Source organism: Hemicordylus capensis, chromosome 1 (assembly GCF_027244095.1).
Source record: "Hemicordylus capensis ecotype Gifberg chromosome 1, rHemCap1.1.pri, whole genome shotgun sequence".
Lineage (NCBI taxonomy): Eukaryota > Metazoa > Chordata > Lepidosauria > Squamata > Cordylidae > Hemicordylus > Hemicordylus capensis.
This window is the reverse complement of record NC_069657.1, coordinates 134,550,770-134,569,009: the sequence shown is the minus strand read 5'-3', so window position 1 is coordinate 134,569,009 and position 18,240 is coordinate 134,550,770. Positions and strand designations below refer to the sequence as shown.

General features: G+C 43.2%; 1 protein-coding gene and 1 long non-coding RNA gene across 7 annotated transcripts in view; one reads left to right on the top strand and one right to left on the bottom strand.

The window, feature by feature from the left end:
* Window positions 1–1,377: 1,377 nt before the first annotated feature.
* On the bottom strand, window positions 1,378–10,586 carry LOC128344786 (uncharacterized). Its single transcript, XR_008316047.1, has 3 exons — window positions 10,171–10,586; window positions 2,519–2,599; window positions 1,378–1,431 (listed from the first exon to the last, which is right to left on the bottom strand). It is a non-coding gene; the product is annotated as an uncharacterized LOC128344786 (long non-coding RNA).
* Window positions 10,587–13,893: 3,307 nt separating this feature from the next.
* The window catches only part of PHRF1 (PHD and ring finger domains 1), a 45,510-nt gene continuing 41,163 nt past the window's right edge, over window positions 13,894–18,240 (top strand). For 2 of the 6 annotated variants that reach the window (XM_053295605.1, XM_053295574.1), the window contains exons 1-2: window positions 13,894–14,102; window positions 17,007–17,457. In XM_053295605.1, coding sequence (XP_053151580.1) covers window positions 17,434–17,457 — 24 coding nt within the window. In that variant the 5' untranslated portion in view covers window positions 13,894–14,102; window positions 17,007–17,433. Of the gene's footprint in view, window positions 14,103–14,147; window positions 14,515–17,006; window positions 17,458–18,240 lie in introns of those variants that run through there. The other 4 variants (XM_053295618.1, XM_053295595.1, XM_053295584.1 and 1 more) reach the window with 4 other exon arrangements.

Here is an 18,240-nt window from a genome sequence, read left to right as displayed (position 1 = left end):
GTCGGAAGATGTGCTTGATTATAGAGGAGAGAAATCTATATATAAAAAAATAGTGGGCAGCAGTCTGCAAAGAGAGGGGTCATGAGCGAGGAAATAGTCCCTTCAGGAGAAGGAGGCTGCTGTGTTGTGAATTAGATGAGGAAACAAGATGAACAAGATCTGTTAACTCAGGAAGGGAGAACGAGAAAGAGAGAGAGAGAGAAAAGAAGGAAGGGGAAGAAAGACAGAGGGGAAGAGCAAGTGGAGGAGAGGGAAAGAGAGAAAAAGAAGGGCGGGGAAGAGAGAAAGAAGGAAGGATGAGGGACGGGCCAGAGCCTGTCAGGGGCCTGAGGGGAATGAGCGGCCATGGTGGTGCCTATTGGCAGCAAGGAAGAGCCCAGTCAACCACTGCTGCTGTTTGGGGCTACCAAGTCCACTGCTGCTGTTTGGGTCATTGGCGGAGGGAGGCAGGCAGGCACGGGACAGGCCCAGGACTGTCAGTGGTCTGAGGGGAACGAGCAGCCATGGCAGCAGTGAGGAAGGGCCCGGTCAACCGCTGCTGCTCCTGTGGGGAGGAGCAGGAGTGGGGCTCGGGTGAGGAGGCCAGCAACACTGCAGCCCCGACCAAGAGGGGTGAGGGGGATGGAGTAAAGGGGTGGAGGAGTGACTGAGAGGGGAGTGGAAGCAACAGGATGGAGGAGGAGGAGGAGGAGTGCGGCTCAGGTGAGGGTGGAGAGATTTCTGAGGTGAGGGGGGCTGTGGCAGGGGGTGAGGAGAGCAATCAAGTACTAGAGTGCAGATGCTCTGCACAGATTAAGATAGTTTAAAATATTTTTCATCTGTCCCTCCGGCACACTGCAGCTTGGGGTGACTTACAATAAAACAATACAATAAAATAATGATAAATTTCATTCCTCGCAACATTTCACACACAGGAGCAGTCTCTACAATCACCCAGAAGCCCCTAGATTCAATGGGAACGGGTGTCTTTTCTATGTATGCCCTTTCACAAATAAGGCTTCTTATCTGTCGCATTCATGGCTCCTAATTTTCTGAAATGGCTTGCAGTTGTTCTCTTATTCACTTTCACTATGACTTTAGGTTAGGCTGAGAGATAGTGATCTGTACAAGACCACCCAGAGAGGTTAATGGCTGAGCAGGGATTAGGCCCTGGAAAGATGGAAGGCTAAGAGAACAGCAGCAGGCTTCCAGTCTGGTGTTCTTTTAATCTCTCAGATCTATCTTGAGATATATCTCTACTACAATCTCCACTGATTAAGTCTTTATTTGCCTTCATGTGACTCACAGGAAAATGTTGCAGCCCAGAAATAAAATGAATGCTCCATGATGGAGTTTACGTGGGAAATGTGTCTGTAGTTCTAATTATCCCTGTGTTTAGCTGTGCGTGACATACTGTGGAGAGCACATCAGAGTTTGGAGTAGATTCAAATCCTGTGCATGAAAACAATGGGGTGGATTTTAGTCAAAGCCAAGTATATCTTACAGTCAGGGAGTAAATATATTAGATGAGATTGTGTCTAATAAATGAATCCCCACAATTCTCACTATGAGTTGTATTTCCTGCTAATTTATCATATTTAACTTTTTTTAGTTTGACAGATAGGAAGGTAACATTTATTTAGGAAGGCACATTTATTTAGCAAGATGTTCATATACAGGTTCCATTTACAATCTTTCCAGAGTTACCCTCTAACTGAAAAGTTCTATGTTTAGAGCTAGATCAGCTATCTCTGATTTTATCATATCATTAATCTGTGGAAAGAAATTGTAGCAGAGGATGATGCAAGTTGTAGTACAACAACAGCTGGAGAGCCTCAGGTTGGCCCTTCCCTTGGCCAAGAATATAGTGGGATCAAGATAACTAATTCTGGAAGATACTGTTGCCTCCAGAAGAGAGAACTGAGTGCTCAGCTGATGGGCAATCAATCAGTCAGTCAATCAGTTTATTAAGATCAAGGATCAGACTGATGGACATCCGCAATGGAATATTCATGCAACCCCAACTGAGTTTGATGGATGCATGCGGTGAACTGGATGAGGAAATGCATCACTGTCTGGAGCCAATAATCACATGGAACACAAGGGATCAGAGCTGAATTGTGATCAATGCTATTTATCCTGATTGTTACACTTTAGTTATTTGCTCATTGAAAAAAAATTGATATCCCATTTTATTTATTTGTTTTATATACCACCTGATTCCAAAGGCTCTAGGCGGTTCATAAAAATAAACACAAGAAAAAACAAAACAGACTGTTAAAAACAGCAATTTAAAAATTTAAAACTTCCAGAGCAAGCTTGGCTGAAAAAAATGTGTTAAGGACTCCTTTAAAGGCTGGCAAAGATGTTTAACCACAAATGTCTAGGGAGCGCATACCACAGCCTAGGAGCGACTACAGAGAAGGCCCGCTCCCAAGTCACCACCAGACCTCTTCATCTCTTTTGAATACATTTCCCCTTTGAAGAGCATCTAAAGTGACTTAACATAATTTATTAAAACAAAAATACAATACTTTACCAAAATAATTGCTTGACTTTACATTTCCACATCATCTGATCCATATTTGCATTGCTGGTTTCACATCTCCAGCATCTCAGACTGTAAAATATTGAAGTATCTTTCAAACTATGTAATTCCACATATTTCTACTTCTAGGGAAAGAGTGTTTTGCAGATAATAATTTGGTTGTGCTGTCAAGTCAGTGTCAACTCCTGGCGACCAAAGAGCCATGTGGTTTTCTTGGTAGAATACAGGAGTGGTTTACCATTGCCTTCTCCTGCAGAGTATGTGATGATGCCTTTCAGCACCTTCCTATATTGCTGCTGCCCAATATAGGAGTTTCCCATATTCTGGGAAACACACTAGCAGGGATTCGAACCAACAGCCTCCTGCTCTCTAGGCAGGTTGCTTCCCCACTGCGCCATTAGGTGGCTAATGAAATAATAATATTTCAGCATCCTTATATTAGTTGGTGTTAATAAGTGTCCAATATAAGTAATCCTTTAGTTCCTCCAGTGCTACTGAACGGTATATCATACCGTTTTTCAGTTAACATTGTTAAACCAGGTATCAAGATGTGAATACGAGCACAAACCTCTCTCTTGTCTAATCTGTTTCCATACAATATGCTGATATATTATGCAGACATTGGTGTAGCATGTATTTTGTTTAAACCAATATTAAAATTCTAAACTTAAAATTGGTGCTGTTGTATGCTACAAGAAAATCTTAATGAAATAGATAATCATATTTCTAGGTCTCTACCATATGTTTTCAACTCTAGGCTGGTTTAAAATTAATTAAAATTAATCTAAAATCTAGAATTCTCCACAATATACACATATGTCATTCAACATAGGAAGCTGCCATATACCGAGTCAGACTATTGGTCTATCTAGCTCAGTATTGTCTTCACAGACTGGCAGTGGCTTCTCCAAGGTTGCAGGCAGTAATCGCTCTCAGCCCTATCTTGGCAACGTACTGTATGCTTTGGTAGTTTGTTGGTTCAATTAAAAAAAATCTTGTCCTATCTTGGAGAAGCCAGGGAGGGAACTTGAAACCTTCTACTCTTCCCAGAGTGGCTTCATCCCAGAGCCGCTCCATCCCCTGAGGGGAATATCTTACAGTGCTCACACACTTTTAGTCTCCCATTCATATGCAACCAGGGTGGACTCTGCTTAGCTATGGGGACAAGTCATGCTTGCTACCATAAGATCAGCTCTCCTCTCCCACAAATTCAGTTGCTGTTGCTACAGTTTTCTGACTGTTTTCTAAGCATATTGTTTGCCATGACTCTTTATGATATGGCAATAGGGAAACTCATAAAGAAATGAATAAACAAAGCAAGTTTCTGTATCACTGCAATCCAATGGCTGCTCCTGTGTATATCAAGGAGCAATTTTGCAGGCAGCAGTTTCAGCATGAATTCATCTCCAAAGGAGCCTGAAGAATCACATCTCAAGGTGGCCAGTGTCAGTTTAACTCACAGTTTTGCAGAGACAGTAATACCCATGCAGGTTTAAGAGCGCAACACTAATGGAAGCGCTCTGGGTTTTTAAAAGGCAACCATGAAAACTAGAGAGCATGAAGGAGATAACAGAGCAATCAGCTCCTCTGTTTCTCTTATTCATAAGAGGTGTTGTGTGTGAACAATGCATCCAACAATTCTGGGGCAGAAGTATTGCACGTATCTGGTGTTTCAAAGACATGGCTTCCAGTTCTTCACAACTGCCATGTGAGGGTTTGTGCAGAAGCCCCACAGAAATAAACAGAAACTGAGTAGCAGTAGAATATGCTGCTTGTTGTTTGATGGTTTCCCTCTGATTATTTTATTGTCTTTTATTTCTGCTTTTATTGTGGATGCCTAGAGATTTTATTGTTGCATTGTTTTAGCTTACATTGTTAACCTCCTTGAGGTCTTTTGACAAAATATGGGATAAAGATTTTATTTATACCCCGCCTTTCAAGAAAATCCCAAGGCGGCTCACAATAAAATTTAAGAACAAGATTATTAAAAAGAGACATTAAAACACCGAGCTAAAAAAATATAAAAACAACCTGATTTAAAAAAATTTTTAAACAAGCATAAAAACAGTACAAAATACAAGAAGCAGCAGTGGAGACAATAATATAAAAGTCTGGGTAAAAAGCCACGATTTGACATGCTTTCTAAAAACTGTGATAGAGACTGAGGAGCAGATACCCACCAGGAGAGCATTCCAGAGTCTGGGGGCAGCAACAGAGAAGTCCCTGTCCCGAGTGCACGACAACCTAGTGTCCCTCATAGTCGGCACCCGGAGCAGAGCCCCCTCAGATGACCTTGTCAAGCGGGCAGCAACCTTTGGGAGCAGGTGGTCCCTCAGGTATCCCAGGCCCAAACCATTAAGAGTTTAAGATAGATAGATAGAAACTTGAGGGTGTGCAGCTTGTCTGGATTGTGAATTTGGACCCTCCAAATTGCTCTACACCACCCTCGGAGTTTTATACTGAAGAGTGGTTTATAAATTTGCTAAATAAATAACAGTGATGATTTCATCCCTATTCCAATATATATTCCAATATAATATATTCCAATATATTATTTGGAAGTTCAGTCCTTCTGGTTTTAATAGGAATTGCATTAGGGTGCCAGGTACACATTTATCTGCCAACTTAGCAAAGAATGTTCTCTATTATTATTATTGTGTTCTCTATTAGAAGGTTCTTTGTATATATTCTTCAGTCAATATATAAGCGAATCCCACACTATTGTACTTACTTACCTCTGACATTAATTTTCATTTAGTCAGTTTTAAAGTTCCTCACTCAAATTTTATAAAAACAAACACACCTCAATGTGTTCAGAGACATCCTTTTCACCTTCTGCTCAGTTCTCACTTTTATCATCACCATCTATTTACTGTTCTGCCCTTGTGTTTTTTTCACAATTTCAGCCTACAACGCTGAAATGTCGGTGAAACATTCCCCACCACCTATCTCCACACCAGGAAAAGCTTCACCTGCTAAATTTTTACACATCAAGGTGCTGTTACAATATAAGAACTGGGCTAGAAAAAAAAGGGGGTGAACCTTAGAAAGACCACACAAGAATTCTATGACCGATGATACTCAGGGCCTTTGAGTTCTGGATTATTTTCCCTCGTCACAGGGCTCACTTCCTACAATTTCCTGATGAACAACTACCTCAAAAGGCCACAAATCCTGCTTTGTTTCAAAACTGAGTCCTTAAAATTGCATCCTGGCAGCTTTTAATTCATAGCGGAGGCCTTGTTTTTCTCTTAAACACTCAGAGTCTCATGAATTATAGCTTGAAAGGCAGCTTCCTCTCGCCTCTTTTTGCTTCATTTCATTCTCAGAGCTGCCAGAAAGTGGCAGCTGACACTGGTGTAGTTCATACTTGTGTTTGGTATCATCAGGGAAATACACTCTCTTTTTCTATGGCTTTTGACAAGATAATACCATCCTGCAGCTGGCAAGAAAAAGGGATGAGTTATCATGAGTATGTATATGTATAAGGGAGCAAGATTGCCATGTATATGTTCCCAGTTCTGTGTGTCTGTGTGTTTTGGTTCAAACCACTGGCAGACAAGATGAGGAAAATTACTTAAAGCAGTCCCACTGAAATTAAAGACAAGTTGGGCAATTGCTAATGCTTTTACCACTAGCTTTACTTACAAATAATTATGGGTAATAATACACAAATAATCTATGTGAAGTCTTAACCTATACATGTTTACTCAGAAGTAAGTCCCTTTGAGTTCAGTGACACTTATCACAAACAAATACATAGAACTGCAGCTCTAATAGCACACCAGATAATGTGCTGCTCTTTATAGTATTGCACAGTTAGACTACTGTGTAACATTGCTTGCTACCGATATACATGATAATGCACATTACGTGCTACCTATTTGCATGATAATGTTCTTACCAGAATACTCCCATGTGTACATAGAAATAATAATTTATGGAAAATCCATGCCCAGATTCTATAAGAGCCAATGATTAGGAGCGAGTGGCTAGAGATTCTGAAGTATGGCTCATCAGGTGACAGGCAGAGATTGAGAAATCCAGAGTGGCTGACATACAGAGCAAGGATGTACCGGCGGTGCAGTGAGAGAGCTGCCTAAAATAACTTCCCAACTAGATATTATTTATTTGTTTGTTTATTTATTTATTTCATTGAATTAATATGCCACCTAATATAGAAATCTCTAGGCAATGATATTATACCAGTTGTTCCCAGGTATAACCATGAAGTGGCAATTTTTGACATCCTCCCCTTCCCCAGGAAGCCTTCTGTGCCATCAGAAAATATGTCCCCAAGGATTACATAACCCTCAGAGAGGTATGTTCAGGGGCCACAGAATACTTCCTGAGGAAGGAGAGGACATCAAAAATTGCCACTTCCCTGCTGCACTTGTCAGCCACTGAGTCCAGTTTTCAACTTCTCTGCTTCTGCAGCCTTGCCTTGAATAGTGGGGTAAGAGTGCTGTGCACAGTTTTCACAATCCAGGCACACTCACAATGCTGTTCTCCTGTTATGCAGGGTGGGAACAAAGCATACAGCTAGATGTGATAAAGAAGATCCTGGATTAGCCATCAGGACGAGGAATCGGATTGGATTGTAGTGCTGGGAGAGATCTGACACTTCCTCCAAGCCTATTTTTTTCTGTTAAGATTGCCCCTCCGCCCCCACTAGCTCTTATTTCCTCCACACCAGAAGACTTAAACGTATTTGCTCTTCCTCCATGGAGCAGACAGCCACTTCCGAGAGGGTGATTTTTAAGTGGATGTATAGCACAAGCGGGGAGGATTATTCTCCTCTGTCATCATGGTACTGATCTGATTGGGGGCAGGTGTGTGAGTGTGCAGATGATGTGTGCAGCCTTCAAAAACAAAACAAAACTGCAAGAAGTCCTGATCATGAATTTTCCACATCATATCCAATTTGGCTCCATGGTTGGCTAGTGTTCCTATGCCTTTAGTAGCTAAATGGCAAAAAGAAACTCAGCAAGGGAATCTTCCCCCACTGTGGAATGCTTGGGGAAAATCTGTCTATTTCATTTTCACTACATATGCAATCACTAAAGTGGGAATTCTACCACCAAAAATTAAAAAAAATTGCAACCCTACAGACTCTACTTAGAATCCCAGAATCATAAACTATTTCCCTCTGTTGTTTCCCTTTGAAGTTTTTGGAAGTTTGAATCGCTCAGCAGTAGGCAAAGCTGATTTAATAGCAGAATTGCCTTGCACATCCCATTATGACAGTGTGAATTCACACTCAGGGAGGGTGCAAAGGAATAAATGACAATCAAAATCATAGCTACATTTTGCACACATTTTTAAAAAATGTGCACCATTCATTCTGACCTGTATTTATGCATAATAATCCCTGTAAACAAACTGGCTTTTTAAGAACCTCATCTGAAAAAACATTACACATGTGTGCACGTACAGACATATGCAGACACGCACCCCTTTCCATAAGAGAAAAAGTAGCCAAAATAAAATTCCAGGACAAGTTAATAACATTAATTCAAGCCAAAAGCTTTTAGTAAGGAGCTATATTTTAGCTTCTCATGAGCAACGAGAGATACATACAGGCCTTCCTGGAGGAAGGATCCCACAGTCTAGTACTACAGTCAAAAAGGCCCTTTCTCTTGTTCATACCTGCTGAACTTTTGGCAGTGGGGCAACAATAAACTGGGCCACAGTTGTTGAATGGAGTGACTGAGCAGGCTCATATGGAAGGAACTGGTCCTTAAGGTAGCCTAGACCTGGACTTTTCAACCAGGAAGTTTTTCACATGGGGCTTTTAAAGCCCTTTAACTTCATCTCCTCCAGAATGCAGGGAGTGTGTTCACATAGATTTACCCTGAAGTCCCTGTGAGTTACTGGGGAGCAGTTCAAGGACAATTTGGGTTTTTCACTGAGTGCTAGAGTGTAGCCCAATTTATATCCGGGGTTAAAAAAATACAGTATTTGTATCAGTTGTTTGGGAAAACTTCAAGTTCACAGTAAAGCCTCCCAGTAAACCCATGGTAAAGCCTTCTGTGTATAAAAGTCCCTGGTATTATTCTTGCCAGTGGCACTTTTCTAAGTCCAACCTGCACAACTCCTGTGAATACCATTGCTGCTGCTGCTGCACACAAAGGTGAGTGGCTAGCCCCATAGTTGTCCCCAAAGCAAGGGAGAAATGTCTTCAGTTGCCATTGCCTTCTGATCTCCCTTCTACTCTGAATGTGGTTTTCAGTGTTCTCTGGACTTTGTTGCTGATCTCTTGTAATAATCCACTTCCCGAAATCCTGCTGAATTGTTCCCCTTTCTTCCTGCCTGATTAATGACTTGGCTACAATTCTATGTACATTTTCCTGAGAGTAAGTCCTGTTCAACGTAGTGGGACTTGCTTCTGAATAAAAAGGCATCTATTCTGCTGCTAAGACCTTTTCTTTCTCTTTCTTTTTAATGTTAAGCTTATTTATTTATAAAGTTTATGCTCTTGTGGCGGGGAGGATATAGTGCAAATACTTTTTACACCGGGGGTGGGTGGGGACACAGTAGAATGAAAATATCAAGCATGGTAGACCCTTGAAAGGCCATTATACAAAAAGAATTTAATGCAGCTAGGTCCTGGATTTTCTCTGCATGCATGCTTCAAAGTTTTGAGGCTTCACTATTGCCTTTCAAATCCACATGCAGGATTGTCCTTGCTCTCCTGGTTCTCTGCAACATTAAATCAAGAGGAGAGAGAGCGAGAGCGAGCACGAGAGCTAAAATTCCAGGAAAGGCGCAGTTTCCAATAAATAAATAATAGGGGGACCAGGGGCGTAGCAAGGTTGGAGTGGGCCCAGAGACAAGATTTTAAAATGGGCCCCCCCAAAGTCCAGGGCCTCCGCACACCCCAGGCCCCCAAGGATTTAAGTCTGATATTCCAAAATAAGTATGCTACCTGCAAATACATTTCACTGAATACACACACACACACACGTCACAATATATAGTGATATACATTGAGTACTATACATTTGTATTACTTTTAATGCCTAGAACACACTAGAAAGATGAATTATTAAAATGGGCCCCTCGCTGCAGATTAGCAAAGGAGACTTTCAACCATGCAGGGTGAACCTATGTTTGTTTTCTCAGAATTCTGAACAAATTCAGTCAAGTTTGATTCCAGGAGGTTTTTCACAGGAGGCTTTTAAAGCCCTTTAAGACACATCTCCTCTGGAATGGAGGTGCTGCATTCACATGTTGGCCAGATTTACCCTGAAGTCCCTGCAAGTTATTGGGGAGCAGTTCACACACAAGAAAAATAAAATAAAATAAAAGCACAAGACATGCTTCACAGTTCTCACTCAGACCTTCTGGGCTGCAAAACAACTTGAACATAAGTGCATTTATAAATGAATGAATGAATAAATAAAATTAATAAGATACTGTTCCAGAAGTTTTTGCAATTTTCTGCCATGAAACAAGCCACTTATAGGACTTTTTAGATAGTTTTTTTTAAGTCAGCAAATTTTCCAAGCTGTTTCAAAATAAATATTCAGAGACTTCTCAGTCCCTCCCCCCCCCCCATATCCAAGCCCTATGGCAAGCAGATCCCTATATATGGGGGGGGGGGCGGGAAAGGTAACCACAAAAAGGAGTTCACACTCTACCTGGCAAATGCTGGTCTGGGTTAAGCAGTGCAGCAGGGGGTCTTCTGCTGCAGAGAACACTCTGGCTGCCTCCTCCTTCCTGGCTGGCTTGGGCCCTACTCGAGTTCAGGCTTCACTGAGGCCTAATCGGAGGCCTCCCTGGAAGCACCGCCCACCCGCCGATCAGCTGAGAGGCGGGAGAAAAGGAGCTCTTTGCAGCTTGTCTGCTGCTTCCATTGCCGGCCAGGAGAACAAGCAGGAGAGACGGCGAAGAGGGCAAGTGGCTGAGGGGCCTTGGGGCTGGGCAGGGGGCAATGGGGAGTCATGTGAGGTGCCCCTGGGGTGCTCCTCCAGGCAGTGGGGCCCCCAGACAACTGTCTCCCCTTGCCCTATCATTGTTAGGCGCCTGAGGGGGACAAAAAACATAATATTGATCAAACTGGCCTTGGTATCACCAGTGATGCAGGTAACCACTCCTCTAGTTTGTGCTATGGTCTGTCAGTGTCTACATCTTTGTCTTCTTGTGCAAGACTTTTTCCTTCCAGGATCAAGTTAGGATACTGGTGTTTCACAGATTAGCAAACCGATTGCCCAAGGAAGTTATAGGATGTGTAAAACACCATCTGGATTGCCTGTAAATGTGCCCATAAGACTCATGCTGGAATGAAACACCATCTAGAAAGGCCTTCAGGGCCTTAAGTTTAAAATCAGCACTTTGATTTGAGCCTGGATGCAAGTTGAAAGGCAAGACAGATGAAACACACTGGAGTGATGTTATCAACTGCCCCTACACGCATTCATCTGGCAATTGCATTCTGAACCAATTGAAACTTCTGGATGCTTTCAAAGGCAGCACTATGGAGAGCCCATTATATTAATCCAACCTGGATGGATTAATAACCTGGATGGATTAATTAACCTGGATGGATGGCCCATTATATTACTCCAACAAGGGCATGGATGTTGGTGACCAGGTCAGATTCTCCAGGGGCCTTTTCAAACAGCAATGTACGGTGGGATGTCTAAAGCTTTCATGTGCGTTTCAGATGCAAGCTTACTCTCAGGACACATGCTCCAGCAGGCTTCCTTGCTAATTCCTAGCACAATCTTACACTCTCTACACATGTTGAGCCAGAACTTTGCACAATCTTCAAAGCACCACCTGCCAGCTAGCTCTTGCACTCCAAGAAGAACCCACCCTTTCCCCCACTCACCATAGAAGTAGTAATGAAAAAGGGTGGGTTTTCCCCGGAATGCAAACATAGGTTGGCAGGTAGTGCTGTGCAAATCACTTGAGGTCCCTATATGGCATGTAGAGGATAAGGTAGTGCTAGGAATTAGTGCAGGAGCTTGCTGCACCATATGTACAAGGAGTAAGATCATGCTTGGAACCTGCACAAAAACTTCACACATCCCACACTTTATTGATACCAGGAAAGGTCCAAAGTAGGGACATAACTGACACATCTGCAAAAGCTGCTGAAAATATGAGACTGACGGTTATCATGCGAAAAATAAATTTGCAAGTCCCCCAGGGGTAAAACTGCAGACTAGCGTGATATAAAATTATGTCCGACTATATTAGGACTCAGCTTTAATTTCAGAATCTGCAAGGATCAAGTCACTCCTGCTTCATTTACTCCTTGCATCTCTAATGAGCAGGATTGTTTTACATCCCCAATGAGCAGAGTAGTACAGTTAGTGGCGTGAAAATAAGTTCTTCACCTTTCTTGGTCTTGGCTTTTATGAACGTGTTTTTGGTTTTGTCTTATTTCTTGGAGCATTAATAATACTCGCTTGCGCGAGCTGTAATCCTTCTAATCCCGAACTCTTTAGCAAAAGAATACTGGCATGCCGTTCTGTCCATCAGTTCAGCGGAGTTCAACACGCACGGCTCGCTCTTCTGAGACTGCAGGCCCAGGGTGTGGTATTGGGGAATGGGATGCGTCTGGCAGAGACCTCCTGTGGTAGAACTGGTGTACTGTCGGAAACTGAGTTGGTCCGATGTGCGAAATAAAAGGCAAACGCTCTGCAGACGCACTTTGGTTGTTGCATTCAAAGCAAACGGTTACAGGGGGAGCAGCATAATAATCCTAAACATTGTGCTTGCTTCTCTTATATTTGCGGGGAGTGGGGGTCGGGGGGATAGGGGAGGGGAGCAACTGTCCTTATCCAACCCCTGCACAACATCCCTCTAGTGGCTGTTGCTGGTCCTTGCTTGACGCTTCCTTTTAGATTGTGAGCCTTTTGGGGACACGGAACTATCTGGTTTTTTGCAATGTTAACTGCTTTGCGCATTCTTGTTGAAAAGCGGCGGAGAAATATTCGTAGTAGTAGTAGCAGCCCAGAAATGTCCCATTTAGTACAACAGAATGTCTCCTCCCTAGTAAACGAAGCCCTAGAGGTGTAGCTATAATTAAGCGGATGGAGATAACGAAACCGACCCCACCCCACCCTATTTTCTTCATTGTCTCCCTCACTCTGAGGGGCCGCCGGGGGAGGGGCGAAACCTGGGCCCCCTCTCCCCTAGCTGTGCCCCTGCGAAGTGGGCAAAGGGGCAGCTTTAACGTTGCGGTTCTGATTTGATCATGCAGCCAGCAATTGCACCTATTCATTCCATAGTGTCCCGGTTGTTGCTAGCGTCTCGTGTGTTTATGTTTAGGCTAGGAGTCCCTTTGGGGCAGGGAACTCGATTTTAATTTCTTTTTCTGTGCAAATTGCTTTGCAAACCTTTTGCTGTTGCAAAGCAGAAAATAAATATTCTTAAATAAGAATGATGGCCTTAATTAAGCAGTACCCAAGCATATGCTGCTGTGGAGATTGCTTTAACGTTCAATAAACTGAAACGTTGTTTGCCTGAACTCCTTTAAGGCAGCCGTTAATTAAAGAAACACTTTCAGAAGGACACCCCAGAAGCGCGCTTCTCCTTGTGTGTTTGTGGAGACTTAGACCTTCTCTCATGAATTAAACTATGTGAGACAATGTAAACTGTCGCGTTACAATCATGGGACTGACTTTAAATGATGAGAATTTTTAAAAATTAAAGCTGTGATAAGGCACTTTCTGATGGCTTCGATATTCTGATTTCATACAACTTTGTTGAAAATTCTGAAATGTCCCTGTCTTTCATCAAAAACTTAAAAAGCTTTGTGTTCAAACATCCCATACCAGAAGCACGACGAAATAAAAGCGCCTTTGAACATGTGCAGAATGCCTTTCCTTTACCAACGAGGGACCACAACACCTTAAAAAAAAATGTAGCCTCTGATTCCTAAACTATTAGCCAAAATTTTAACGGATAGGCTGTTTCTCAGGAATAGAATACATTCGTTACATGCAGAAATTTCTAGGTTCTATCTCTGCCGTCTCCAGTTAAAAAGATCTCAAGACTGACGTAGACAGGCATGGAGAGCGGCTGCCAGTCAGTAGACGGACCAATAGTCCGACTCAGTATAAGCCAGTTGCATGGGTTCACAGGCAGCAATCCCATGTGCACATTAACTACATGAGTACCCCAGTGCTGCGACGAAGCCTGGAGATCCGAGAGTTTCACCTAGCCTAGTCTATTCCATGTTTCTGCAGAGCCTCCCTTGGAAATACGTACTGCCCAGAGACCAGCCCAAGCGAGCAAAACGAGGACTCTCGCACTGCACGCTGTCTTGGGTGGCATTCCCTATTGCTCTGTCTACGCCACCTCCCTCCACCCTTGACACAAAAGTGGAACACTCCAACCCGCCCATCACGTCAAGCTACCGGAAGAACTGCCCGTCCTTTTCCGGAGCGGCTCCAGGAGGCGTTCCTGGCCTTCTCAAGAGTCCGGGCTCGCGCGAAGCGTCGTGGCCGTCTGTCCTTCCTTCTCGAGTGTTTTCTGGGCTCCTGGAGTGCAGACAGCCGCTGGCGCGCGTGCGCGTGATCCTCCTCCTCCTGAGCCTCGTGGGGTCCCCTCCTGACAGGTGAGGTTGGGCGCCTCTCGATCAGCTAACAAGCCGGGCGCGCGGGGGGTGGGAGTACGTGGAGGCGCCTCCATAAACGAGTCCGCATCGGGGACGACTCGCTTCCTTGCAAGATGGTCCTTTAGAGCCAGCCGCCGCCTAGACCCGATGCGCTGGCGACGGGCTTGGAGGCTCCAGCTGGCAGTTCCGTCTTGAACTTAGCGTGAAGCGGCGCCCCTGACGAGGAGAAGAGAGAGGGGCCTCCGTGTGTGTTCTTGTGCTTGGTTGCCTGTCGGGCCTCTCGCTTGTGCCGTATTGTCCATATCGTAACTTCTGTCTTGCTTCGTGTTACCCCAGCCCGCTGCTAAATGGCGCGTCCTATAAACCCAAACAAGCCGTCCGCTTCCGCGTTGGGTCTTTCTCCTGCCTTCGGGTATATTCTCGTGATGCACGTCTCTTGCCAAGGCGTTCTTCCGACCTTCGTTTTGCTTTATTGGTGTCGCTCCCATAATGAAAAGGCTGACATTTATGCCACTGTTTGCTCACTAGCCAGGCATAGCAATTTTTATTGTTTAGAAAACACTGAAGGGTGGGATGTAAGTTGCCACTCTCAGGATGGCTTTCAGAGATAATAAATCCAATGCTTCCAAAATAACAGATCAGTCGAGCAGTAAAACTTGTTCATGCAATAGTTATAAAAGGCCTAATGCCAAAAAGACAATAGAGTTGGCACCAGGCAAACCTAGCCAGTGGGGATATTCGGTAATCAGAGTGTCAGGACTGAAAGGCCTTTTCTCCCGCCACGGTCTGTCTTGTCTCTGAAGGTGGGGACACAGAGGAAGGATGGCCTGGGAAATGGATAGGCTTGTGTGGGAGTAGGTGGTAATTCAAATATCCAAATCCCATGCTGTATAAGATTTTAAAGGCAAGCAGACATTACAAGTATGCCAAGCTACTATTAGATTTTCAGGTATATCTTTGTAATAGGCAGGTAGTTTGCAACTTGCCGGGGCTCTGTTATGAACAAAAGAGAGATCTGCTTCTCTTCTCCTATTACAATAATCAAATGAAGGTCAAACAACTGTACATAAAAGCAACAAGCTTGTATTTGTGCTACTTTGAGCTGTCCAGACCTCTAGAGGTGTCCAAGATTGTTTGCTCCAGCCTGGGTTAAGGTAGAGTGCCATGTACTAAAAATTCTATCATCTTTGAGGCTATCATCTTTGAGGCTACGCAAAAGGCTGATCAAAATTCTTGTGGCTTACCACCACAAAGACATTTGTCCCAAGTCTAAGACAGGAATTTCTGTGACAAAGTCCTCCAGTGTTGTTTTGAAGCCCTTGACTGAATCTTTACAGGAAGCTTGCTTTAGGAGACATATACTCTAATCCAACCAGTTCACAAAATACCACAGTGGAATCTGAGGGAGTTTGTAGCTCCTTTTGGAATATGCCTGCATCTTCTTTGGTTGATATGCCTTTTATTATAAGAACATTCATTTGTTTCTAAAGAATCTCTGGAAATGTAGAGTTATCAATGGGCCATCTAGTTCTGTCTCCAATGACGCAGATTATGTAGCCTCCCTAGGAACTTTCTTTTAACAAGTATTTCTCTCCCTGCCTCTCATATTTTCTGTGTTTGATCAAAGCCACAGGGAACCCAACCCCCATAATTGGTCCCTTTTTACTTTCACAGATGTGGCGCCCTCAAAATTTATCTTACCCCCACCCCCCAATGCTTCATCAATCACCGTCACCAATGGTGTAATTTTAATATACTGAAAACAATAGCAAATTTTGTTGGGTTTTTTTAAAAGAAAACAGTTGCTCTTTGATAAATACCAAATATCTGCTGCTATTGAGATCTGACCCACTTGCAGGTCACTCACTTGGAGAATGACATCTTGCATACATAACCAAACTGATTCAGAAAGCAGTTCCATGGAGCTGTCCTGCACTGAGTTTGAGATTCCTAAAGCCTTCAATATCAGCATTGTTTTCCTTATGCTAGGACAGGAAAGAAATCTCTGAGCCTTCCAGTAGGACAGCAAGGAAATGTTATGTCAGTTGGCTGTTGTCAGATTTCAAACTTATTGCTTAAGCACTGTGTTTGTTACAGAAATTCAAATAAAATATAAGAGTCGATTAATCCTTTGCAGTGTAGTCTGAAAATAGAGAAGAACAGATACTCAATTTCTGGACAGTCTGTTAAGGTAGCATTGTCAAATTCTCACCTGAGTTCCTGGGCAGCCAAAGCAAATGCTGTAGAGTTCATATAGAACTGAAAAATTCCTGCCAATGCCCAGTCTTCTCCAGAAATTGGGAAGGCAGCTGTTGTCAGCACTCCCACACACTAGGATATTTTGCAAGCTGCCTTCATTCAGTAGCTGCAGCATAGACTGGAAAAGTATTTCAAATTATTAGGTGCCTACATGGGACTAAATAAAACATATTCCGTATTTGTAGGTGTTCTCAAATATTTATCTGCCCTTGGGACTTTGTAAACTTGGTTATAACACAGGACTTGGAGGTTCAGTCTCATGGACCTTATGAAACACCATTACAGAATTTCTGTTCATTTAATGGAGTCAGTTGCTAGATTGTTTTCTTGGAAAATCACCTGACTTGTTATCCAAACTTGTATATGAAATATAGCTTGCCGGTAGCTGAATCATAATATGGAGAAAACTTTCTCAATGAGCATGCCGTTCTCTTAAATGTGACTACTTTTCTATGTCTGGATAGGCTAATGATACCTACATAATCCAAAAGAGCAAAGTAAAATGCAGCATCTTGGAAAAATGTCATTTTTGCTGTGTGAGTTGTCTTAGTTCATTAGTTTTCTGTTTTTATCAGCTAGATGTCATAGTTGGCAGTAAAGGCCACCAATAAAGGATCATATAAACATGTTTTATTTTATTTACAGAGCTAACAACTGCATTTTAGCATCTTCCCCTGAATTGCAGTTCTCCATATCATGCCTGAGATCAAAATGGTGTATCTGCAAAGCACAGAAAGACAGGAAGTGGCATGGGTTCCAGTTTTGGGATTAGAAGAACCCGATTTTGGTCAGCAACTAGAGAAGATGTAAAACTGCGTTAATTCTATGTGATGACTGCAATGTAAAGAAATCCTTGCACTCATGGAGTGTAAAGCTCTACCTCCTCTGGTTTGCAACTCCCCTCAGTTTGTATTTAGCAAAACATTGCAAGCAAAACCTTGGATGCCCTGCAGAGCAGAGACAGTTTTGCAGTGATTGGCTGGACCCTGCCTCCAGGAGAGCCTGTGTCACAGAAAAAGCTAACTCAAGAGGAGGAGGAGTCGGTCTGCCTAGTGGAACTTGTAGACTCAGTATGCAACCTTCCTTGACTCCTGAAGTAGGCCACAAAGATCTGCTAAATTAGGCCTGCTAGCTTCTTTATGATATTTGGTTTAATGTGTGATGTTGTAACTTCTTTTTCTCCAACTCCTCAAATCCAGGCCTTTATCCCTTTGCTAAATAAACTGCCTTTTGGTTTTGTAGGTGCTGGTCTGTGTTTCCTGTGTCTAAATTCTAAAACTCCCCATGGCCTAGCTGTTCAGGGTATGCTTTTGTAGATGGGGTAGCATCCTACCCCCGTTGGGAGGGCCATTAAAACTAGTGTTGTAATTTAGCAATTGGCCTCTGAGTAAACATATAAAGTTATTCAATACCAAATCAGACTATTGGTCCATCCGGCTCACTATTGTCTACTGCGACAGCAGCAGCTCTCCCAGGTCTCAGGCAGAGATCCTTCTCAGCCTTGCACCTGATACTTGTCTTCTAACTGGAGAAGCTGGGCATTGGATTTGGTACCTTCTGCATGCTCAGAGGCAGAGCACATGCTTATGCCCCAGTTCTAGCAAGTCTTCCTCGAGAACCACTTTGAGAAGGAAGTGAGGCCCAGTGGGGCAGTGCCTTGGGCTAGCCCAGCCGTGATCTATCAGTAAGCTGTCAGAGAGAGAACTTCCTCCATAACATCTTGACAACATCTTGACTTCTAGGTTGACAATGAGGGCAAGTATTCGGCAGTAGAGGGCTTGATTTGACTGAAGAACCTTTGCAGAGCCATATTGCTGAATGCTTTTGGAGCGAGGAACTGGGATTTGTTCCATTTAAAAGAAGCAACTAAAAGTATCAC